The 24689-nt window shown below is 34.2% G+C and overlaps 2 protein-coding genes and 1 non-coding gene across 3 annotated transcripts; 1 reads left to right on the forward strand and 2 right to left on the reverse strand.

The window, feature by feature from the left end:
- Nucleotides 1-1053: 1053 nt before the first annotated feature.
- TRNAR-ACG lies at nt 1054-1126 on the reverse strand. Its single transcript has one exon. It is a non-coding gene; the product is annotated as a tRNA-Arg (tRNA).
- Nucleotides 1127-3147: 2021 nt separating this feature from the next.
- LOC120262979 (protein LNK2-like) lies at nt 3148-13839 on the forward strand. The gene is made up of 10 exons (XM_039270905.1): nt 3148-3386; nt 6330-6711; nt 6805-6925; nt 7075-7177; nt 7297-7389; nt 7468-7563; nt 8336-9076; nt 9171-9328; nt 12887-13029; nt 13157-13839. Exons 1-10 carry the CDS (start codon nt 3363-3365, stop codon nt 13234-13236), a joined length of 1941 nt encoding a protein of 646 aa, XP_039126839.1. The 5' UTR covers nt 3148-3362; the 3' UTR covers nt 13237-13839.
- A 1164-nt stretch (nt 13840-15003) lies between these two features.
- Nucleotides 15004-19768, reverse strand: LOC120262839 (DNA-directed RNA polymerase V subunit 5A-like). The gene is made up of 4 exons (XM_039270739.1): nt 19508-19768; nt 18319-18495; nt 16619-16732; nt 15004-15377 (listed from the first exon to the last, which is right to left on the reverse strand). Exons 1-4 carry the CDS (start codon nt 19736-19738, stop codon nt 15252-15254), a joined length of 648 nt encoding a protein of 215 aa, XP_039126673.1. The 5' UTR covers nt 19739-19768; the 3' UTR covers nt 15004-15251.
- Between the last annotated feature and the right edge of the window lie 4921 nt (nt 19769-24689).

The raw sequence follows: 24689 nt of genomic DNA on the forward strand, positions 1-24689 counted from the left end.
ATATACTTTGCGCCATATTTTGCTTTCAAAAACATTCCCACCAAAGGTTAGTATCACATTGCCTAGCTACCATGTAACTCTCACCCACTTTTATATATAAGACTATTTATTATCCTTTTAACCTCGCTTTTAGCTGGTTATGCCTTCTACGCACAGACTCCAAGGGTGCAAATTTCAGGGTTTGGATCAGAAATTCTGAACTTACGTAGCCGCATAGTGCGGACACGAATGCACCAGATTTATTGGGTGCAGTCACGCAAAACCTAACCCGTCTGCAAAATAACTGCAAAAAGGGCCGAATTTGTTCTTAAAAACAGTGCGCTTGCACGCCTCAGTCATCCCGTTCTTGCTTCTGCTATGCATAATCAAGTGGTGTGTCATGCCAAATTAAAATACTTTCATTATTACAACTTTGGAAAATTATCAAAAAACTTGGTAATCCCATTACCACTAAAATAGGTGGCTATGTTAGATTACCAAGTAGATGGTAATTTGAAACATTTTTTTTTGACACATATGCCCTTTATTTAAAAATAATAATTTTCATATTTTATTTGTTGGATAAAAAAATTAAATTTGAATAACATTATTTTTCGAATATATTCAACTTTGAATTTTTTTTATCCAAAATTTTATTTTACTTTAAATTTAAACTTGCACAAAATGATAAACACAAAGGTATTTTGGATCCAACCAACATGGTTATTATAAATTATCACAATATTTTTGGACATATAACATTCCCAATCTTATTACTACGGTAATCTTATTACGTAGTATTATGTCATTACCGGGAAACAAATTACTCCAAAATGCTATAATCAACCACCAATGCACTTCATTGTTAGAAAAATTAAATTAATCGAAAATTGTATATATATATATATATATTGGCATTGTATATGACTATGTAGAAAAGAATAAATGTTGGTTATTTCCAATCAGCTAATTGTTAGGCTTAAATATTCTATAAATAAAATTAGGATTATTGCCTTAAAACGTCGTTAAATTTGATTTAAGGAAAAGAAAACAAAAGATAATTTTAAATGTAGGCGACTCCACTGGGGATCGAACCCAGAATCTCTGGTTCCGTAGACCAGCGCCTTATCCATTGGGCCATGGAGTCACGCACCTTCTTAGTGTTCTTTATTCAAATTTTAATCAAATTTAAAGGTCCAAGTTGCACAAAAACTAAAGTTTTATAAGCATCTTAAAGTTGCTACCCATTTCAACGGTAGTGGCAAACCCAGAAACTACTTTTTGGTGTGTTTTTTTTTAAGGCCCATACATTTACCATGCTTAATCATATATAATTACTTTTTTATCCTTGTACTGTTTTTTTTCTTTATTATATCTCCTCTAGCAAGCTCATCACCATGGTTGGCCAAAGTCGCTATCCAATTTTTGGCAAACATAAGGCCGTGCAAGAGCCATATGTGTGATTTGTCAGGGTACAACCTCAGCCAAGCTTGCCTAAACCATAATAAACCACTTGTATGGCTTGCCAAACTTAATTTGGTTGAGTTTTCGGAATCTCTCTCAATTAGGGACGGAACCAGTGATTTGACTGGTAGAGAGTCTGAGCTCAAAAAGGCAAAAACAAAAAATAAAAAAAGTAAAAAAATAATCTACAAAAATAATTATTTTTAAATGAAGAATAATGTCTTTAATCTAACCAAAAATTTGAATACACGTATTAAAAAAATATAAAAGTATAATTTAAAAATTTTGTTATTACCGATAGAAAAATATACGAGATTTTCAATAATTCAACTAATAAGAATACATCTCAAATTTGTATTTTTTTTTAAATATGGTAAAATTGATCCTCCTCACTACAAATAACCAAACTACTGTTTATAAAAAACACTTTTGTTGTTTCACTCTAGCATATATGGTACATTATAACATATATGTATATATATTAAGCCTCATGATCAATTCAAACTTTTTTTAAATTAGTAAAATTTGTATATAAGATTTATTTTATTAAAATTTTGAAATAATAGTAATTTTTAATTTTAAAAATAAAATGTGAAAAAAAATGCAAAATTTGTATATAACATTTATTTTATTAAAATTTTGAAATAATAGTAATTTTTAAATTAAAAAACTAAAATGTGAAAAAAATTGCACCAAGTGGGATTTGAAGTTGGGTGGATCAAAAGATCCACAAACCTTATAAATAAACCCACTAACCACTCAAGCACATCCTCACTTCACAATTTTATATGTCCAAATATTGTATTTTACATGAAATTAAGTATAGAAAAATCGAAAACTACCGAATGTTATATTGTTTAAAAAGTATTTTTTCCGGCGCCGAGGGGAGCTTTAGCCCCTGCTAGCCCCTCTTGGTTCCGCTCCTACTCTCAATTATGTGCTAAACTCGTCCTACTAGACTTAAACTGTAAACTCACTCAATTATACATAAAAATTAATTTTTCTTTTAAAAATTAAATTAGATAACTTTAAGTCCATATCTTAGTGACTCGCTCAAAATGGACGAGCATGGACAACCTGTGTTACTTGTCAATATTAACAAAATTAGATAGTTTATTTATAACACATTCAATCAACCAATCAACCATGGTTTACAACTAGCTTAACTAATGCTTTCAAGCAACAAAAACCCAAAGAGTTTTATAATTTAATTATAAAGTTTATGACTTCTACAGGGGCCTATTTGCAAAATTTGACAAATATTTTCAAAATAAAGTACTAAAATGCACAACATTTCAGTTAAAGACAATTACGATAACAATTTAATTAATATTATTTAATTAAAAATACTAATGATCCATGCCACGCATGCCTTAATTACAATTAAAAAAAATTAATTAATTAAATAAATCACCGGCCAAGTCAAATTAATGCTTATCCACGACATCTGAAATTGACAGAAACCTTCCAGAACTTCTAACAAATCTGAAACTAAACCCAAATTCACCACAAATGAAACCCAGATTCACTTCCAGCCAATCACAGCGCTGCATTTGATAGACCCTCTATCCACCACAAACTCTTGATGCTCTCGGACACGTGTCGTTGCCTCACCCACCCCACTCCACGTGGGTCCCACTAACCCAACTACGTCTTGACACGTGTCCATCTCCTCACCATCCACCCATTTTACTCTCTTTCTCTCTCTTTGAGAGTGCGCTTCTGGAAACCTCCGCAGCCCCCGATTTCTCGCCGAAAAGGGTGAAAGATCGCATTTTTTTTGGGAGAGAAGCGAAGACGACGACGTTGTTCGAGGGATTTAGGGTTTGGCTTTGGATTTTTTAGGGGGTTTGAGATGTTAAGCTTGGATCGTGAGCGGTCTGAAGGTTCAGCGTTGGAGATCATTTGCCGCTTTGAAGATGTTTGATTGGAACGAGGACCGGGTGATCTTTCTTTTTCCTCAGTTTTTATTTTTATTTTTTTCTTGTGGGTTTTGCGTCGTTTTTGGGATTGATGTGGTTTTTGATCCTTGTGGGATTGGGGAGTGAGATTGGTGGTTTATTTAGTGTTTTGCTTGTTTGAAATTTGATGGTTTCTTATATTTTGAGCTAGATCGAAGGAGAAATTAGGGGTTTATAGATCATCCGAAGTTAGAACTCGGACTTGGGCTTTGATTGAATTGAAGATAGATGCTTGTTTATTTTTTGTTTTCATTCTTTTTTCTTTATCCTAAGAGACCCAATTGATAAGGTGGACCAAAGACTCAGTTTTGGATTCTTTTTTTGTGGTTTTAATTTGATTCTAGGTTTTCTAAGTAGATTTATAAAAGGAAGTCTTGGCTGCCTGTTGATGAACAGTTAAATTTTCTTATATAATTTCTTTTTGCTCATAGTCCTTGGTTGAATTCTTCTGGGCACAAATTAGTGAACTCTCAACTGAAATGAATCAATCTAATTGCTAATGTTATTGAAATCAGCCTCGTTTGCATCCTCTTTAATTTCAGGAAGGAAACTAACTAACCTGGTTATTTGATAATTTTTGTAATTTGAATCTACAACTCCTTCAGTCTATTGATATCATAAGATAAGTGGTATCAATTCAAAGGAGAATTCATTTTTCTGTTGTCAGTGGTAAGTGGTAAAATGGTAAGTGGTAAGTGGTAAGTGGTAACTATGGTTAGACTATAAGGGAAGGCATGAGGAGGTTCGGATGAGATTAGTACATCTTCTAGACTCCTAGTTCAATGAATTCTTCTTTCTCTTGGTGTTATGTGCTAGGTGACTAGGCAACCTTTTATCTATATCCATATATATATATATATATAGTTACTAAGGGATATATGTAAATGTGGTCTTTGTATCATATGATTTTATGCTTTGTAGATATACATAGTATCTATGTCTAGAAAATATAATCATATGATCCAAATATTTTAGTTACCACATATTCTTTTCAATCCTAATGGATGTATAATTTAAATATATGACCTTAGTTATGATAAAATGTATTAAAATAAAATTCTATTGGTTTTGCAAAATAGAGAATAGATAAGGTATATTTCAAGGTTCTGATTAACCATACCGCCATGAAGCCGAGACATGGAGTAATAGGATTGTGGGAAAGTGGAAAACATTTTATAAAAATCAGGTTTTTGAACGTTATCTAGAAACAGGAAAAAAAGTGTCATGTTTTTTTCGGAACATTGTTTTTCTAAAAATGAGTGTGCAAACATGTTTTCCAAAAATTTCATTTTAATTGAAAAAAAGAAAATGAAAAATATGCTTGACACACAAGCCTTAATTTTATCTTTTCTTGTTATCCTGATTCACTCAACATCCTAAATTCTGCTCTTATATCAAACCCTAATTTATTGATTCCAGCCTGCCTGGAGAGAGTAAACAACTTGTTATAGAAGTCACACGACAAGGGTGTATTCTGCTCTCTATAGGACCCATACCTCTGATGTGGACAAGAAAGTCCATGTTTCTAGCTGATTGCAAATACATTTCTGAACTTCTAAATCTTAGTTCGCAAATCATTTTCTGCTAAAATTTTCAAAACCCTTATTAGAAATAGTAGCCAGCTTTCAGAACCTATGCCCTGTGTCCTTGATCATTCTACCTAATACAAGTAAATCAATTGCACTTTCAACTACTGAGAAAATTTGATTCATGCCTTGCATCATTTTGGCACTAGTAACTGTTCTCTACTTTCATTTTCCAACTGTGCTCTACAAATTTCAGTGGGTACACGAACAATGCACAATATGGCATGCATAACAACTTAAAACATTATCTCACTACCAACTATTGTCACAGTATAGTTCCTTCAATATTAAGGTGTTTATGATATCAAGAATTGTGGCCTATCATCAGGCTCATCTTCTGATGAGCAGATCCATGGCTATAGTGAAATGATCATATTTAATAAACAAATGGCCCAGTGAGAGTGTTTCATAAGATAGTAGCAAAACCTCATTTTGTTCAAATTTTTCAATTTATAGAGAACCCACCATATACGCATAATGTATTATTTGTTATGCTCAAAAGCATGTATGTGTCTGTTATTCTAATCATCAATTGGATAGAGTGTTTAATTTTGTTGGAACAACTCATTCTAAACATAGATATATATCCAAATATTTCTTCACTTCATGGCAGTTGAAATGCTATTGTGACCATTTGACTAAAGAGAAATTATATTTTGTTCTACATAAATATAAAGCTATATTACTAACCGGTAGAATACCATTCTTACCTTAGTAGTTTTGAACTTCCTCTTAAATATATTTCTTCAACACCAAAACAAAGTCATGCATGGAGAGCAGCACGAGAAGATCAGATTGAAGACAGAAGGAGAAGACTGTGGTGCATCAGGCTTGGGGTGTTTTGGTTTTTCCTCGTGTTTGTTAATTTCATTGGGGCATTACAATGCCATTAGCTGCATTATTAAATTACGCAAGAAATTGTAATTTATTCATGCCTGATGGTATGTATTATTGCCAACTTCTTTTGTCCCACAGCTCGCACTATGGCTGCACCCGGCTGTACTCCTGAAGTGCTTATCCAGATTGAATAATGGACATTTTTTTCTCATGGCTGGCTAACACATGGACCATATTAATTGATTATTCATGTAAACTTTTTGGAGAAGATTTGCCAGGTTTTGGCCACTCATTCAATATTTAGATTTATGAAAATAGATATAAATGATTAGATAGTTAATGGCATGTAAAATATTGTCAAGGATTTGCTAAGTTATATGAAAAGGTTTTTTCACGTTTTTTTTTTCTGAGATAACCATGAAATTTAACTGGTTTGTTGTTATGTTTTGGTCTTTCATCTTGAAGTAAGTATTTATTACGATGTCTTGCTCTTCCCTTTCAGGTCGGGGACACAATATGGGGTGAATTTAGTGAGAGTGAAGACCATATTGTGCCTTATCCTAAAGAAGGTGAAGAGGACACATTGCTTATTTGTCATGATTTTGGCAAAAAGCAGAAGAACGAAGGGAGCACAACTGATATAAAGTCTGCACAACAAACTTCTGAAGACAAAAGGGATTTACCTGGATGTGATTTTGAAAACAGTTCTAGTTGCAATGCAAATAAAGAGTTTTCTGCTCCAAGGCTTGACTTGGACTCATGGCCTGATTTACCTTCCATAAGTGCTGCACTTAGTAAAGGGTACAATGATGAAAATAATGAGAGCTCATTGCAGGCTGGATTAATGGACTTTTCTGAAGCATCTAACTTAAACAGTGTTAGAGGTAACACAAGAATTTTTGCGATTATGTTTTGTAATCATCATACGATCTATTTATCTCTAAAAGAATCATGTAGTTTCTCAACTCGTGGTACAGTGCAGCTAGAGGGCAATCATGAACTCTTCAATAATGAGCATGATGATAGGGAGGATGACAGTTTTCTTGATTGTGATTGGGCTAATATGGGAGACTTCAACGATCTTGATAAAATATTTAGGTAATGAATTCTGCCTTCCAACTTTATCAACAAAATGCTTATGTTTGCCTAAAAAGGTATCTCATGCGGCTATTTTTCTTGTAGTCTAAAAACCTTAACAATGTATTTTTGAGCACTTCATCCTCTACAAGTTATGATGTTGCAGAAAGCAATGACTCCATATTTGGACATGATATTGGCAGTAATGCAGATGAATTTCTATCTTCATCTGCAGATGTTATTAGTGGCACTGCACAGTCAATTCCTATGCCAGTAAGTCACCCAATCAGAAACTAATATATTATGGCAGCAGGACAAACTTTAATGAATTTTCATGGAAAATGTTACTTTCTTTACCAGTGACAAATAATGCTAGTTCATGTGGTCTACAGGATATTCCTATGAGCAGGGACCAGCCGTCTGATCAAGAATTTCCATATGCTTTTAGTGAACATTCTGATGGGATTAGAAAGCCAGAAGAGAAGGTACGCTTATTTATACTGTTACATGAAGTGTTCTAAGATGTTCATCCACAGTCTACATTTCCTTATCATCTTTGGCAGACATCTGATATTACTGTGAAAACTGAAGAGCAAATGGTATCTTCATCCAATCTGACTAATCACTCTTCTGGGATTCAAACTCAGCCATCAGACAAGGTATGCATTTAGATATTGCTGGTAATGTGATGTCATAAAGATGGGAAGAAGATTGCAAGTCTGTAAGCTCTTATGAGCCAGATGCTAATAAACCAAAGACCACCTTAGAATGTTCCAAAAGGTGTTCTAGAAGGGGTAGGGGTTTGGTTTTATTAGGCTTTAGGGTTTTCCTTAAGAGCCCAACATCATTATTGGCAACATTATAGTTTAAGGTTTCCACTGCAATCACATGTTTCTTTTTGATAACTTGAATTCAGATTAAGATATAATTTTTATGAAACAAAATTCATGAGAAGCCCTTTTTTTCTTCTTTTGGCTATCTTCTTTGTGTTTGAAACATTTATCTTTTGATGGAAACATAATACAAAATCTGCAGAAAAATTGTGTGCATATTCCATAAAACTCTTATTATTTACAAGACTATATATATATTGGGCACGAACTCAACGAAGTAACTTATTAGTTAATGAATCAAACTAACTAGATAAGGATAAGGTATTGAATTATATAGTTGAACTTCAATGTCATATTTTCTTAAACTAGCACTGCATGTTGGTTATACAACCCTGACAACTTTGCTCTGTTTTCTGTTGCAACTTCATTTGTTGTTATTTGTATGATGCTTCTGAAATGCTATTTCAGTGATACTCACACACTTGGACCTCATTATTTCAGTTTTAAAAGTGTCACATGTTTATGTAAGATATTTTGGTAAGGATTTGTGTTGTTTTTTTACTTGTTCTATGACACAAAGTGCAATATATGTTTTCAGGCGGGTAAGCAATCAAAACAGGTGAAGCCTCGCAAAAAAGCAGAGGATAGAAGCAAGAATAATTTTTCACAGAACCTGAACGGTGCTTGGTCCAATAGAATCAGCCAAAGCCAACAATTTCCAAGTCCAAAAGCGCATCCTTCTCTGTTAACTTCTGTGCAAACTTTCCAGCATCCAGCTATCAGTCAGCAAAGGCAGGGCGAGTCTGAACATATGGGGTACCCAATCTCGTCCAGTCAGTTTATGTTTTCTGGATATGGATTTCCGGCCTACTCATTTCCGGCGATTCCTGTGCTTCCATGTGCGCCAGCTGAAAGGAACCAGATGGCACCAGTAGTTGTTGGTTACAAATCTAATGTGGATCAATCTAAAGGTCCCAATAGTTCAGATAAACTGCCAGATAGCTCAAAACCATTGACCATGACACCTCAAGAAAAGATAGAAAAACTAAGACGACGGCAGCAGATGCAAGCAATGCTTGCTATTCAGCAGCAACAGCAGCAATTTGGTAAGCAAATCAGTGGTTCAGACAGTCTGGCCTCTCAAGCTTGTTCGCAGAAGAATCAAAATCAGGATGCTTCAACAAGTACTATTGGAGTTGAAGAAAGTGCAAATAAGATACTGTCATCAGAAATGAGCATGCTTGGTGAACTGGATGAATCGAATAGGATATCCTTGTTGATTGATGATCAGTCCCTTGAGGAAACAATTTTTTATCAGCTTCAAGATGCTCTGAGAAAGGTTATAGTCAATTATTTACGCAAAAATTTGTTTTGTTAGAATTTGAAATCCATTTTTCTTATATAGAAAAATGAAGTTTTATACTTCAATGCAGCTTGACACAAGAGTAAAACTTGGCATTAGAGATAGCTTGTTTCGTCTGGCCAAAAGTGCTATGGAAAGACAAAGTGCAAGTGATAGAAGCAGTACTAACAAAATCAACAGAGAAGATGATGAGGTTGCTGCAAATATAGATGGGAATGGTCAAGACAGGTTTGTTTATACAACATTTATTTTTTGTTTTCTCGCCACTCTAAATGCATCTGAAGCCATGCAGCACCACTTCTCTTATGGATTGTTCTCAAGCTACATTCACCATCATAAATCCTGGAACCTTTACTGACATGCAATTCTAGACCGATTGAAGTTTAATTATGTGCATATGGTTATGGTTATATGTAGCATATGCTATTTATGTTTGCAGATACTTTTATGACTTTTCTGGCATTTGTTTGCCCAATCAATCGATGCAGCTGTCATGAAATTGAATAACATGCTGTATAAGTAATGCTGGTATTTAGATAGATAGAGTAATGAGTGAATAATCATGGTAAACAAAAAAGGTTTTATTTAATAGAAAATATGTTTGTACAAACTTAAGGGACTAGAGATAGTTTTATTAGGGCTGAGTTAGTTGAGTTGATGTCATGAGCTAATTAGTATCTAAAGTTGCAAGCTTATATTTGTGTTCAGCCTAGGATTTCTTGCCCTTAATTTGTTAAATTCCTCAACCAACTTTGTAAATGAATTATTTGTTCAACCTTCATCTATAAGCTAGGTAAGCTTTGAACTCCTCTTGTTTGTTCTAGAAGAACGTTAGACCTTTAGCCATCCTCGTTACATTCTTCAGAGCTACCTTGAGAAAGCTCTAATTTCTTCAAATTTTGGTATTATGTTGTTGCAGTGAAGGTGTCTACCATTTGCTGTTGTAGACATACTGAATAAGTATGACATGAAGTGCTCTTCATGCCATCTATCAACTTTGGCCCGATAGTCTGCGTATATATAACCTTGATTCATCAGTAGGCTTGTAATGTGTACCATTCAATTATGTTCTTTATAAATGCCTTGGAATTCTCTTTACTGCTTAAAATTTGGACACTGCATGAATTGGCAGCAAACTTGTGTTATTATTCCAGCTTTGCATGAATCACACCGAGCATGCTTTCAATTAGACTTTTGTAGAGATTACCATCTGCTGCTTTAGGTCCAGTTTTCTTTTGGATCTTTTAGTTACCAACCAGGGACCTATAACTTTTGTTCATTCCTTTTGAACTTCTTTGTGTTAAATGAACTCCAAAGACAGCAGCAAATGAAGAGGAGTCGAGGAGAACCTCGCTCATTCACATTTTTAGAAACTCAAATCACAGTTCATCGATTACAATAGAGTCTGTTATCTCAAGAAAGAAGAAGATGGTTAGTGTTACCAACATAACTTGAAAAACATTATTTAGTGATAAAAAACAAAAGTGCCTTAATTATTCAACATTTTTATCTGGGTGTTTAATATTTTGAAAGCTGCTCTTTGTGACCCTTAAATGTAAATTTTATTTCTTGTTCTTGTGTGGGAGTAGTTCACTAAATCAAAATCATTCATCTCAAATTTCATCATAACATCACCTTTCCACCATTTCTTGTATGATTAGATCATCAACTTATAAAGAAATGGGGAAAGGTGTTGCTAACTTGGGTAATGATGTTTATAGTTGTTCAACTTTTGTGGCTCTTGTGCCATAGAACTATGAAGTATTTCCCATGTCATGGTGCTTGCTTTTAACCCGTAGAGTGTTCTCCTTAAGATGTAGTTCTTTTGTCTTTGTCGTGCATAACAAATCCTCGTGGTTGCTCTGCATAAATCTCTTCTTTAAAAATACTGCTTTGGGAATGCCAACTCACATCTGGTTTACATATTCTACTCTTTCTAAACTGGTTCTGCTGGTTCTCTTTTAGAGCCAAACAGTGCAATCGGAATAAAGGTGTCATCAGAGTCTTGTCCATGGTGGTTACCTTGTGCGACTAATGTCTTTTTTTGCTTTTGTATGGCGTCTTTAGGATTAAGCCTGTCTTGGAGACCCATTTGACTGCAATGGTCTTGCATTCACCGTTTGTTTGTGTATGTGGACACACATGCGCACACGATTGCGTGTGTTTTTTGTTCTTATTCCTTTGTGTAGTGCTCTTTTCCAATCTTTTTCTTTAGAAGAAACTTTATAAATTAATTTTTATTTTTCCTTCTGTTTTCCCTTTTACCAATTCTGAATCATCAAACTCCATGTGATGGTTGGTTATGTTTTTCTTGCGGTTGAAATTGTTGTTAACTTGATACAATTACCCTTGACTGATACAGTCCAAGATTACGCCCTTTTCCTACTCTTCAAGATTTATTCTTTTTTGGTATGGAAAATGAATATAACATATTGAGTGGAAGGCATTATGATGGTTTTAGTTGAAAGTTTTTCACTTCAATCCTGTTCATGAACCTTGTTCTGAAAAACTTTATTGGCCATTCATCGAGTATATAATTCTGTGTTGTGATAGATGATTGGAATATTTTGGGAAGTCTTTCCACGTTTAGGATGTACCTGTCATCTCTCCATTTTGTCCAATCTTTTTTTTTTTTAGCTCATAATTCTTCTATGGAGAACTTTGTAGCATCTTTTTTCTAATAAGATTCCTGAATTTCTTTTGAAATTTTGAAAATCTCGAAATTCTTACATAAAGTGCCAGCCAAGTTGTCCTTGAATAATTGTTGCTGTAGAGAATGAACTGTCTGTTTTACTTGATTTGAGGAGTCCTTATTGGCTCACAAAGGACTGTATGAACCATCTGTCGTGGTTCTTTGACTCACCCGATGTTCATAATGGAAAAATTGTTTGTTTTCTCCGACAACTTGGCAACCTTCACCCAATTTACTATCTTGATTCCTTGAAAGCATTGCACTATATTTTATTGATAAAGATCCAGATTGTCTGCAACCTTTATTTCCATCAGAGCTATCACCCATTGTCCTATATATCTCCACCTCTGTTTGAGCAGCATGGCTCTAATATATTGAAAAGATCCTATAATAATTCATTTTTACTTCCCATAATGCCTGGTTTTCCATTCTTTTTATTGTATATAGTTTATAGAACTCCAAAAAAGTATTATCAGGCTATCAGCCATTTTTTACCATATGCAAAATGCAATAAATTGTCCCCACTTAGGTATTAAAATAACTTTTTTGATAAATTTGGCACCTTTCTTTGTTTGCATTGTAGAAGAAAGTGGAGTATGAGTGTAGTGGCTACCCAAATTAGGCACTAAGGAAACTAGTTTAATAAAATCCCGTATACTGTTTCACAATGCTTAACACACTACAGCTATGCATGGTTAGACCACTGTGATGTGATCCTAAAAGGATTAGCTTAGAATGGCAGTAGGTCTGAGAATACAGATCAAGTATTCGTAAAGCTTTATCGAAAATGTGCAAATTTTTAGTCTAGTGCATGTCACTGACCACCAAAAAGGAAAAAAAAAAAATGGTCAGCAGAAAGTGGAATATGTAACAAATCTACATATTGCATACTGAATAAAGTTTCTGGGCCTGATAACAGCTTTAGTACGTTCTTCACATGGATTATTTCTTGGCAATAATTTCCCTTGATTATGCATCCATTTGAGATTTTTTATTTTTTAATTCTGTCATTTCTATCATTTGGAGACATAGTCGTATTTGATTTCTTATCAAATCTTCTACAAATGATTAGCTGTCTTGTGCTACTCTTGCAGATCAGCAAGGTTCTCAGATACAGAAACAATTACAAATCCAATAGATCGAATGGTGGCCCATCTTCTCTTTCACATACCATCAGAATCAACTACAAAACCAATGACAGATGAGCTTCCGCGTTCACCTACACTTTGTAGCACAGGTAAGGCATCTTCAGAAGTTTTTTTTTTGTTTTTTTTTGTTTTTAACCACTTGTTCCAGAGCAATATTTCACCAAAGTATAAAAAAAAAGTTTACATTATTTTCTTATTGCTCAACCATATCTCCAGTGTCATTGAGCACGCCAGGAAGCATATCTGAAGAACAATCAGAGAATGCTGAAGAAATGGAGGTGGAACCTTCACTGTAAAGTAAGATGTATTGAGAGAAGTTTTTCCATTTCACTTGGCATCTTGGCATGCTCATATAACATACCTGCCAAACTCTTGTTCAGACTGTTTTTCTGTTAATGAGTTTTTTTTTCCATCTCAGGGTGGCTGATCGGGTAGTTCCCCGCCATTCACATCTTCCAGAGCCCGGTCAACCTCCTGATACACTGTAGTTTCATGTCACATATTTCTACAACTGATATATTATATATGTATATCATGCAACTGCTGCCTTGTAGCGAATACGAATTCGCTAAAATGTTTCAGATATCTGTGCATAAAGCAACAGAAATAACCTCGTATTTTTGGCCTTCTATCAATGGGGTGCTGCAATCGGGATATACTTCTGAACACCGATGATTGTTAGAGCTGGTTGGTTATGTACTATGATAAATTATTCCTCAACTCATAAACACGGTCCTCGCGAAGTATGTCAGGCTGCTTTCTTTTGACTAAACTTTATGCAGAAATCCTCAGATATGTTTAGTTTTGTTAATTATTGTGGAGGTGGTTGTAGCTACTACTAGCTTCAATGAATTATGAACATAATCTAACATCTCTGTTAATCTATTTTGTTTGTTTCATTTTTTCGTCTTTTAATCACAGTTTAATTACTATTATTTTCCTCTTTGTCTGAATTTAATGCATGTAATGACTTCATTTAGTAAGCTCAGGTTTTGCATTCCAGAATGTGTTTTTGTACTGATGTGTCTCCAGGGTTTTACTAGTATTCTTGCTTTTTTCAAATTTGCATCTCTCTTTGTCCTCAGTTTTGCATGTAATGACTTCATTTTAGTTGAGTTCTATTTTAAAGAATTGATGTTTCAATAAACCTCAAAGTTTACTTCAATAATGTTAGAGGAATAATAACATTAAAGTATAAAGGTATTAATATCTTTTGGATTAAGTTTAGGAAATTTTGTTTTTACTTAAAAGACAATTGTGTTCCAATTATATTTTAATGTGGAAGATTTTTTTTTTTTTTAATTTGGATATTACATCCTTTCCTTTATTAAGTTATTTGCTTGTTTGGATTATATTTGTAAATGCAATCTAAATTTCAATGCTATAATATTCCTCCTCTTGACACAAAAAGGTAAAACCCGGAAAACACACGTAAAACATGTTTTCGAAATCTTAAGAAATTATTATTATTATCATCATTTTATTAAGGGTGAGACATTACAATTTTAAATTGAGAAAATTTCATGTATAACCCTCGTAAAATATGAAATTACAAATATATTTCTGAAAAAGAGCACTTACAAGCAAAGTAAAATTTATATATAAAGATAATTTTCCTTTCTTTGGGATTATCAACTTCTTTCTTTCCATTCCTCATTTGTAACTCCATTCCATTTGTCTCTTCCTTTTTACATAAGCGAGCCAAGAAAGGAGGATTGCTTCTCATTTCATTCTAATTTTTTTTTTTTTAAGTATTCTCAATTTCAGCCTTCCTCAATTTTTGGTAATTGTGTGGGCACACATGCAACTATAATTTGTTTAAAGGATAAATAAATACATAGTTTCCTGTTCTTCTCGGAGTTTAAGCCTTCAAATTTCTAGCCAGATTTGGCCCAGTGGAGATGTTTGAGACATAGAAACAAATTTGATGGGAGGCCTAGGCCTAGGCCTATAGAAATGTGATTTAATTATTTCAGATGGTCAAAGATTTACAGACAACTAATAGAGCCACAAACTGTTCAACAACATGCACATGCCCATGCCCATGCCCATGCCCATGCCCAGAGTAAATATCACTGCACATTTAAATGAAGCTAAAGACCATAACTGAAACCTTTTTACAATGTCTTTTCTGCAGAGCAAGATTTAACACATGGCAAGCAACATTAAAAGCTACGACAGACAGTAAAACAATTTTTCCCAAGTTAGATTTTATATGGCACTAAAAATTTTCATGCAAAACAGATTCCATTAGATTCATGTACATTTTCTCAGCATTGATCTAGCTTTACAGAAAGGCCATCATCAGTCATCACATAACACAACGGTACGAGACATGGTTCCCGGTTAGTTCTCCATCATAGGTGACCTTCACCACCTGCCCCTTCTCCAACCCATAATAACGAGCAATTGCATCGGTTAGAAGCATGCGTGGCAGCTACAGATAGAGGGAAGTGAGTGATTATTTTCCTACTTAATCAATAACCAAAACAATAGTTGCAAATATGCCAGAATAGTTAGACAAATCGTTGCCACTGTAACAATTAGATTGCATGAATGTTGGCGTACGCTATTTAATTTATTTCTATTCTCATGTTTGCCATCCCACACATGATTCAGATCAAAGATATTCATGATGTACTACTAGTGGTAGGCAAATAATTAATAATCTCAGGTTGCTAGTCTTAGTTTACAAAACAGCAAACGTAATATCTGCATTCCACATATGAATGACAAACTACCAAGATTTTTCAGAGTTTTTTCTTGATACCAAATATTTTTTAAGACTATCTCTTATTGTTTCCCTTGAATAGAAACATAATTTTAATGTTTAGCAAAGATTAGTGAAACATATCAAAAGCAAAGAATCTGTCCAATCTGAACAACTTGTTCGCCACAAATAAGATTACATATAAACTACCATAGTGCATGCCTCATTTAAATATCAAACATGTTGTCGATATCAGCATCCATTCAAAATATCCATGTTCCACACAATGTTTACTCCATAAATACACACAAGAAGCTAAATATAAGCACAAATAAATATATGGACAGTTTCATTACTAGAGTTCACATGAAACTTCTAAGACAACAGAGAGATAATGTTACACAACATTTTCCGATATTAAAGTCAAAATGAAATATTTTGAAATTTATCTACAATGCAATTATTTTCAATAATGCAATCTTCTAAAAGAGGGAAAAGATAACTGAAGATGCAATGGAAATAAAAGCTAAGAAGGATTGGATAGCCATGCTGAGTTCCAAACTCTAGACAAAGACAATCGCTACTAAATTACAATTTACAAACAAAAACTGTACAGTTATGACGATGCTTTTAACACTCAATGAAATCTTCCACTAAAATCAAATTAACGTTTCAAAGGCAAACATTCTAGTTAGATAGCTGGAAGTGGAAGCTTTGCAGTAAAGTAAAGAAATTAAGAGAAATTTGAGAAAATAAAAATAACAGATTATATAATACAGTGAGGTAGAAGATACTGGAATAAGAAATAGGCTATTGTAGCTATTTAAGAATGGGGGAATATGCAAAAGACAAGAAATTCATTAAAAATTACGGCACTAGGAGTTACTAATATCTATGAACAAATAGTGATATTTAAAATTAAGTGCTGACATAAGAAATGATATATTTTGATTGAAAACTTGAATTACCTGGCTTTCCTCTACATTGTATTTCTTCAAAAGCGCTTGCTTCTCTTCTTCAATTAGTACATCATGCTTTGGCTTCAGGACATGCTTTGTGATATTAACCAAAAGTTCGGTAATCTAAAGCACAATGCCATACATGAGAAATCAGCTGTAAACAGTTAAACATATAACTAAAATTAAGAAGTGAGGGCTTAAAACATGGTGCATGGCCTTTTAGCCTTGAATGTGACCTTATTTGGAATTAGCTAAGGTCTAATTCAACATAGATCAAGTCACATGAGCTTTAGAAGATATTACTTGGACATGAAATTGAGCACAATAAAGTCAACAAATGCCCTAATAAAATTAAATAGTGAACCATGTCCTCAATGTCATAGGAAATTATGTACATTTTTATTTCTAAATGTTCCTTTTTTGAGTTTGTTTCATTGACAAGCACTTTCTCAACCTGCTCCAGCTCTTGCTATTTGTTGCTAAACATATGCTTTATGCCAATAGCTGATTGCCCACAAACCTGCCATGCTCCTAAGGAATTCATGATTTCAGATCAAACCTCTAATTATCAGTCGGAAAATGTAAATGTTCTTAAGCAATTGGATAAACCCGTTAAAGTATACGCACAAAAGAAATTTAGCAATCAAGAAGTCCTCATCAGAGACGGTGAAGCCTGAAGTGGAAGAATGGAGTATCATAGTTTCCTAAACCAGAATTTAGTTACTTGAATCCAAGGAATACAAGAAAAAAATAGGAGTTTGTTTATTTGCTAGATCAGGAGGGTGTAAGTAGAATCATATGAATAAAACTAAAGATTAAAGACAATTTGCTCTTTTCCTTACTTGCAGAATGTTGTTGAAAGTGGCTACTGGATGATTCTACTTAACGGCAGGAATGGTAATCAGGAGGCATAGAATTTCAATAAACAATTCTCTTGTTCTGGAAGCTAGTTCACTCCATAAGGACTTTCTTGGCTTATTTTGATAAATGCCATCGCTATTACAAGACCGAGACATTCAAATTAGCTTTATAACCAATCATAGAATTACTGATTAGTACAGTACTTTATTTATTAGACTCTCTGATGCATATTTATTTTCCTTAGCTTTATAACCAATCTTAGAATTCATAAAGTATTATTGTAATTCATACATCAGAGTCATGATCTGATTTGACATCTTCATCAGTAAACCTCCCGCAATTAGTGTTATTAACTTCATCAGCTTCATCAGAGTCGTGATCTGATCTGATTTGACATCTTCATCAGCTTCATCAGTATTATTGTAATTCATAAACATTCTGAAGATGAACGAATGCAAACCTCCCACAATTAGTGTTGGGAAGGCAAGACCTTTTTGTTGATATACCTAAATTATGTATATTATATTATAAACTAGTTGATGCCCTTTCAGCTACAAGTTTGTTCATTTTCTAGGAAAGAAGCGCAAAGGCTTCAGCAAGAGACAAATTCAGACTGGTATGAAATCAAATATTGAAAATGAAATTATATGCAATGTGTACTCCTAGCATGAGTTACAAGTAGTGTAACACATCTAATCATGTGATGGGCAAATGAAATATCAAAACATCTTGTTAGGAAAAAAACCCAAAATGTCCTAAAGCGGATTTTAAAAATGATAAAAATATAAGAACACCTACAAATGAGAAAAAAAATTGTCTGGAAATGTAATCATCATGGGAAAACTTACTTGAAACGTTTCAACTTTGAACCGGAAGATCTCCTTTATGGCATCCCGCGCTTTTGATGTTGCCTTGCTTTGCAAGACCAATATTAGTCTCGTCAAATTTTCTTGAATAAGTTGATTATAAATGCCACGTATAAATGGCAACTTCACTTTTTCAGGTCCACAAAAGATTACAAGAATCTAAAACAGAGAAGATATAAGATCAGTGCATTATTGTAATGAACAAGATTATCAACATGAATTTGCAAAATAGTTCAAGGCACTTCCCATCTCCATCTTCACAACCAAGACTTGATGTACAATGGCCCTTTGCATGTTAGAAAACTCAAAAGAATTAAAAAACATGCACGAAATCACAATAACAAGGATGATTAGAAACGCCATAATATGCACTTCTATGACAAGAACAGACTTTTACATGGGTGTGTTTAAATCTTGAAAATTATAAGAAAAGAAAAGAAGTAATGGGAACTCATACATATTCTTTGTTATACTTATCAATCAAGTTTTGCTCATTCAACTGAACACAAGAAGACAAATTCCAATCTCATTTGTGTTCCTTTCCCTTCCCTTCTCTTCTCTTTGAAAAGAAAATGGCATGAAAAATGTTGAAAGGAATGTGAAATATAGAATTATCAATGTAGGTTCTTTCTTGTACTAATCCATATAATTCTGTTCATTCAAATTTCAATTTTTTCTCAAGTTCTACTTAAATCCAAAGAAAAAAGAGCATAATGAAAAACGTTAAAAGCAAAATAAAAACAAAAATTTATCAATACCAAAAAGAAATCTTTCCACCACCCGCTATAATAGGAGAGTCAGTATTTAATTCTCCTCCCAACTCAAGTCACAAAAAAAAAAAAAGGAAGATGTTTCCTTTGGTTATGCCTCAACCTAAACACAACCCTGAAGGTCAAAATAAAACCCTAAAAGGGTCATCTTTTCTACTTCCACGATTGAAAACACAGAGAGAAACACTGAAAACATCACTCCAGAGTTTGAAATTTTTCTAAAGAACAAACAAAGACACAATAAAAACTCAAACAAACCTTGCAAAACCACAATCATCATGTAAAAGCACTTTGCCTCTAAATCTAGTACAACTCCTTCCGATTCAAAACACCACCAGGGTTTCACCTCAAATCAAACAGAAGGAACCAAAAGAAAAAGTGAGGAGAAACGAAATGCAGACCTTGTTGGAGGGTTTCGAGATGAGGGAAGCCGGGATGCGTAGGCGATCCAAGTCCGGGCTTTCGCCATAGGTTTCACGGAACTCGGAGAGGGTCATCGCCATCTGGGTCACAGACACGGCGTAGCCACGATCGAACAACATCTCCAGCAGGGTGCGGCGAGCCAAAAAGAACCGATGGCTCTCCATGCTCCCTCGATCGACGTAAGAGTTCAAGCAACCCTCGATCTCCATCTCTCTCTCTCTCTCTCTCTCTCTCTCTCGCTCAGTGGAGAAGAAGATTGGAGTGAACCCTTTTGTTTTGGTAGGAAAGAGTAAATTATGTAGAAGTCCTTGTTATTTTTATTTTAATTTACTAGTCCTTGTGCAATACAGGGTTACAATCAAACCCGGGCCGAGCAAATTTTGTTATGTTCAAACTTGGCTTGATACTATTTAAACTGAGCTTGAGTTCAAGCCAAGCCTATTTTTAGCTTCCTTTTGTTGAGCTTGAGCTTGAATCGTTAAGAAAATATCAAGCTCGAGCTTAACTTAGTAGGTACAGTATTATAGCTTAAATGTACGTATGTAGGGTTATTTTCTTTTGTATCAATTTGAGCACCTCACTTTGATTTCCATTCAACGGGAGAGCACCAAGACAATTTCATTGAGAGATTGTTGATGTGTGCATCGGAGTGCATGCTTGGATGGCATTTCCTACGTCGGATGAACATGTACCAGTTGGATAACTTATCAGTGTGGTGTCTCTCTTTACCACGTTAGATGTCACATTAGCCAGCTTCTTAAACCCTATCCCTCTCCCGATCATCCCCTTCTCTCCCCTTCCTTCCCTTTTGCTTTGCCCTAGAGAACGCCAGCCATTCCCCTTCCCCTTTGCTTTGCCTGCCAGTCATCCCTCGGAGTCCTTTGCTTTGCCCTAAAGAACCCTAGCCGTCCCTTCAGTGCTCCCCTGATGAAATCCTCTTTCAGACACCTCAAGATTTGGGAGGAGTTTAGATATTTCAAACGTTTTCTGAATTTATTTTTTGAGTACATTCTTTTTGGATCATTTTTGTATAGAAATTCATGAAGTTAGTTAGTTGCTTCATTTTACTGTAATTTACTTTTCTTTCCAGATTGTTTGTAATAAATTTATTGGTTGCTATTAATAAAATTTAATTTTGTGTTAATTGGATGAATGATACATCAAAAACATTTATAATGATGGTATTTCAATTTAACTAATGTTTTGCATCATAATCAGTATTAATTGAAATTAATCAGAAACAATTACAATGATGGTATTTCAATTTAAATGATGTTTTACATCATAATCAGTATTAATTGAAATGAATTAATAGTTGTTTAATGAACAATGAATCCAACATGACGTTCAAGGCATTTATAATAATACCAAGTTAGTATTTCCTGTAGTTGTTTAACAATTAGCATTTATAACAATCAACAGTTGTTTAATTAACACATTTATAACAATTAGTAGTTGTTTAATGAACAAATTACCTTGAGAACTTGATATAAAAATGTTGGGAACAAAATTTGCCTTTATCATTCATACTATGTTAGTATTCTTGAAAACAAAAATAGAAATGTTTACAATATCAAAATGGCAGTAGTTTCTCAATAGAAACTAGCAACATCAATCAACAACAGAATTACAATATCAAAATGCCAATAATATGTCAAAGAAACCTAATAAGATTATTTAGAAGCCTTCTTTAGTTAGCATTTTCTACAGCTGGTGTAGACCTTCCAACACCTAGGGAAACCCATTCTTTTCTTTTTTTTAATTACAAGTCCCTCTTTGCTCTTATCTTCCACTTTTTTGTTCTTCATTCTGGGTCTCAACATAGGAGATCTTGAGGTTGCAAGAGCTTTCTTGCTTATTTTTCAATTATTTGTAGGTTTCACTGGATTTGTGACAGCATTTTCCTCAGCACTTGGGGTGACTGCAACTGTGTTGTTTTTCTTTCCTCCTCTGGTGTCAATTTTGCTCTTCCTTGGCCTCCTTTCATTTTCAATTGGTAAATTCTGGAGAGCATGTTACTGTGTGTCAATAACATGCAATTTTGGAAACAAATCATCTATGTAATCTTCTCAATTTTTTGCAGTTATATTACAGAAATATTACCTATGATATGATTTCCACTTGAATTTGTTGAGATTCATCAGTATAGTTATTCATTTTTGTTTCAATGAAGTGATTAATCTAACAATGTGAAGGAAAACAAATCAGCTACCACAATGTTAAAAAAATAAAAATAAAAATAGGAAATGACTCCAAACATACCAAGTGGAAATGCTCCTCCAAACTTGTGGATCAATTACATCTATAGGATTATTGCCATTGTCCTATCAAAATCATTGCAGTTATATTACTGGATGGATAATGCTTCTACCCAGTGCAAGAAAATCACATACAAGGCATAAAAAAAACACTCACCTCTGATTGTTGCATATCATTACTTGCTGTATCACCTGGTTTTTTTTCCTTCATTCTACAACCTAGCATATCACATATATATATATGCATGGTTACAAAACATGCCTTACTGAATTAAAATTTATTTCATTCAATTAATAAATTAGGTTGCAGAGGTACCTCAACTCCATGAAATCTTTTTGTTATGGCCTGCAACATCACAAATGTTGCAAGTGATTTTCCTGCCCTTCATGCTGACCTTTCCTTTGGTGAATCCAGCCTCCTTATTTGGTATCTCTTCCTCAGTATTGTTTTTTTCCTCCGCTTTTGTTGTTTACAGGTAGAGGTGGATCATAGGGCTTTGGGTAGTATTAGGCCAACAACTCCTGTCTTGTGTGGGATATAGGGTGTGACTATAGATCCCTAAAAATAAGGACACCTTGTAACATTCTTCTATATAATTTTTAGGCATGTCTTGGTTGTAGTATAATACAGAGATTGCATGAGCATAGGGTACTCTAGTTAGTTGCTCCTTTCTACAAATACAGGTTTTTTTTTTTCTATTTTGCCCACCACAAATTGCCCATCATTGCCTAGGACTTGGTATTGTGCACCTCCTGACCATGTTGTGCTATAAGTAAAGCTCAATGCCTTTGCCTTCTCTTATTTTTTAGTATTCTAGGACAATACTCACTGCCACATTTTTCCATAGCATCTCTTTTCTTTTGAATTCTGTACATCAACTTTGTTCTAATACTTTTATTTAATGTCACTATCCCTTTGCTCCTAGCTCCAAGTATTAGACTATTAAAACATTCATAGAGGTTATTCAAGAGCATGCCACATTTAAAACTATGTCTAAAGTGTGCCCTAATCCAATGTTGAGGTGCTATTTTTTTGCAGGAACCCATAAGCTGCAAGGGACATTGCCTTAAGGTTTCCATTTCTTTATTAAATGAAGGTATGTAACTAGCCCTTGCACATTTCCATAGTTCATCTTTAAGGGCTTTTCCTTTGTAATTATGTCTGAAGTTGGTGCGTATATGCCTAACACAATATCTATGTTCACTATTGGGGAATAGTTCTTGTACTGCAGGTATCAAGCCCTATAATAACATTTATTTTGTGCCACAATATACAAGACACAAGGATAAACAAGAAGATACCAAAAAAACAAAGCAAACAATAATATGAATTAGATACTTCTTACATTTTAAAACCTATATTGAATTAATTGAAGAAAAAGTGTTAAGAGAACAAACCTTCTACCTATCACTCATAAAAGCCCAATGGTGGCTGTTATTGATTTCCAAATCTGCAGCTAGCAACTCCAAAAATCATCTCCAATTATAATTGTTCTCCCTATTGACCACAACCCATGCAATGGGATAGATACAGTCATTTGCATCTATCCCCACAGCTGAGGGTAGTTGACCTCCAAACAAACCCTTCATCCAGCAACCAACTATTGAAATTACTGCTATGCACCCTGCCAGGAACCCTGCCTTCAATGGAGACAAGCAAACATATATAGCTTCAAAAATACCTTCACTACAATTGAATCTGATAATAGACCCTGGATTTGTCCTCATGAGTTAAAGCCTGTACTTATACAGGCTCTTGATTTGCTCATGGTTATTACCATCTAAAATGTTGTTTGCAGGACAAAAAGAAAAACAGTGTAAACAAATCAATAGCAAATTGTAACATACACTAAAATAAGCAATGGCATGAAATAAATATAGTAGTACTTTCTTACAATTGATTTTTCCCTCAATGCTTTTAGTCTAGTGATCTTAACCTCATGATTTTGCTTTACAGCTTGAATGATGCCTCCCAGAGACCATGAAAGATCTGCCCTGAATTAAGTCAAGTAGTTCTAAGCAATCCATTTTACACTCACATACCTTACATTATGGTCTCTAGTGCACTCAAGTTTGAGAATCCCAAATTTAATTTGAACTTGTCCTTATCTTTGATCATGCCAACAAGTAGAAAAGGCAACTCTTCTTACAAATTGCCTTGCATCTTTTTTTATTACTAGGTCTGAAATTCATAACATATATGTTCTTAATCCTGTAGTTCCTAATAGCCTCCTTAAATTACTTAAAGTTGCTGAACTTCATTCCAACTGTGAAATGTGGATCCTTCATGTCAATTCCTTCTTGGAACTCTTGAGTATTTTGGTTTGCTTTGACCTACAACTTCATCATCTATTGAAGAAGCTGAATGTGAACCTTAGCCAAATTCTCCATAGTTAGAGTTAGGTTCTTCTTCTTCATGAACATGGCATCCTGCTCCTAGTCCTTCATTTCTTGCCTGTGTAACTATCTCAGACCCATTCACATCATCATTGGCCTCATTTATGCCTTGTTCCTCATTGTGAAAGCTATATTCTGAGTCATATAACTTACTCGCTTCATCATTTTTTTCATGTTGTGCAGGAGAAGCATCTTGCATATCAACATTTTCTTCCATAACTTATTCCTCATCATCGTTTCCAGGAGAAGCATATTGCATATCACCATTTTCTTCCACAACTTGTTCCTCAACATCTTGTATTCTTGAAGCATCTTGCAGATCATCATTTTTTTCATGTTATCTAGAAGAAGCATCTTATAGATCAACATTTTCTTCCATAACTTGTTCCTCAGCACCGTTTCCAGGATAAGCATCTTGCAAATCACCATTTTCTTCCACAACTTGTTCCTCAGCATCTTGTATTCTTGAAGCATCTTGCAAATCATCATTTTTTTTCCTATTGTC

The sequence above is a fragment of the Dioscorea cayenensis genome, chromosome 6 (genome assembly GCF_009730915.1).
Source record: "Dioscorea cayenensis subsp. rotundata cultivar TDr96_F1 chromosome 6, TDr96_F1_v2_PseudoChromosome.rev07_lg8_w22 25.fasta, whole genome shotgun sequence".
NCBI lineage: Eukaryota > Viridiplantae > Streptophyta > Magnoliopsida > Dioscoreales > Dioscoreaceae > Dioscorea > Dioscorea cayenensis.

Excerpts from the sequence above, each read along its gene's own strand:
- LOC120262979 (XM_039270905.1), top strand. The coding sequence starts at position 3,363 with ATGTTTGATTGGAACGAGGACCGG. Across the intron at positions 3,387-6,329 it reads TTGATTGGAACGAGGACCGG|GTCGGGGACACAATATGGGG; the intron begins GTGATCTTTCTT and ends CTTCCCTTTCAG. Across the intron at positions 6,926-7,074 it reads GATCTTGATAAAATATTTAG|CAATGACTCCATATTTGGAC; the intron begins GTAATGAATTCT and ends TGTTGCAGAAAG.
- LOC120262839 (XM_039270739.1), bottom strand. The coding sequence starts at position 19,738 with ATGGAGATCGAGGGTTGCTTGAACTCTTACGTCGATCGAGGGAGCATG. Across the intron at positions 18,496-19,507 it reads TCTCGAAACCCTCCAACAAG|ATTCTTGTAATCTTTTGTGG; the intron begins GTCTGCATTTCG and ends TCTCTGTTTTAG. Across the intron at positions 16,733-18,318 it reads TCAAAGTTGAAACGTTTCAA|ATTACCGAACTTTTGGTTAA; the intron begins GTAAGTTTTCCC and ends ATTGTGCTTTAG.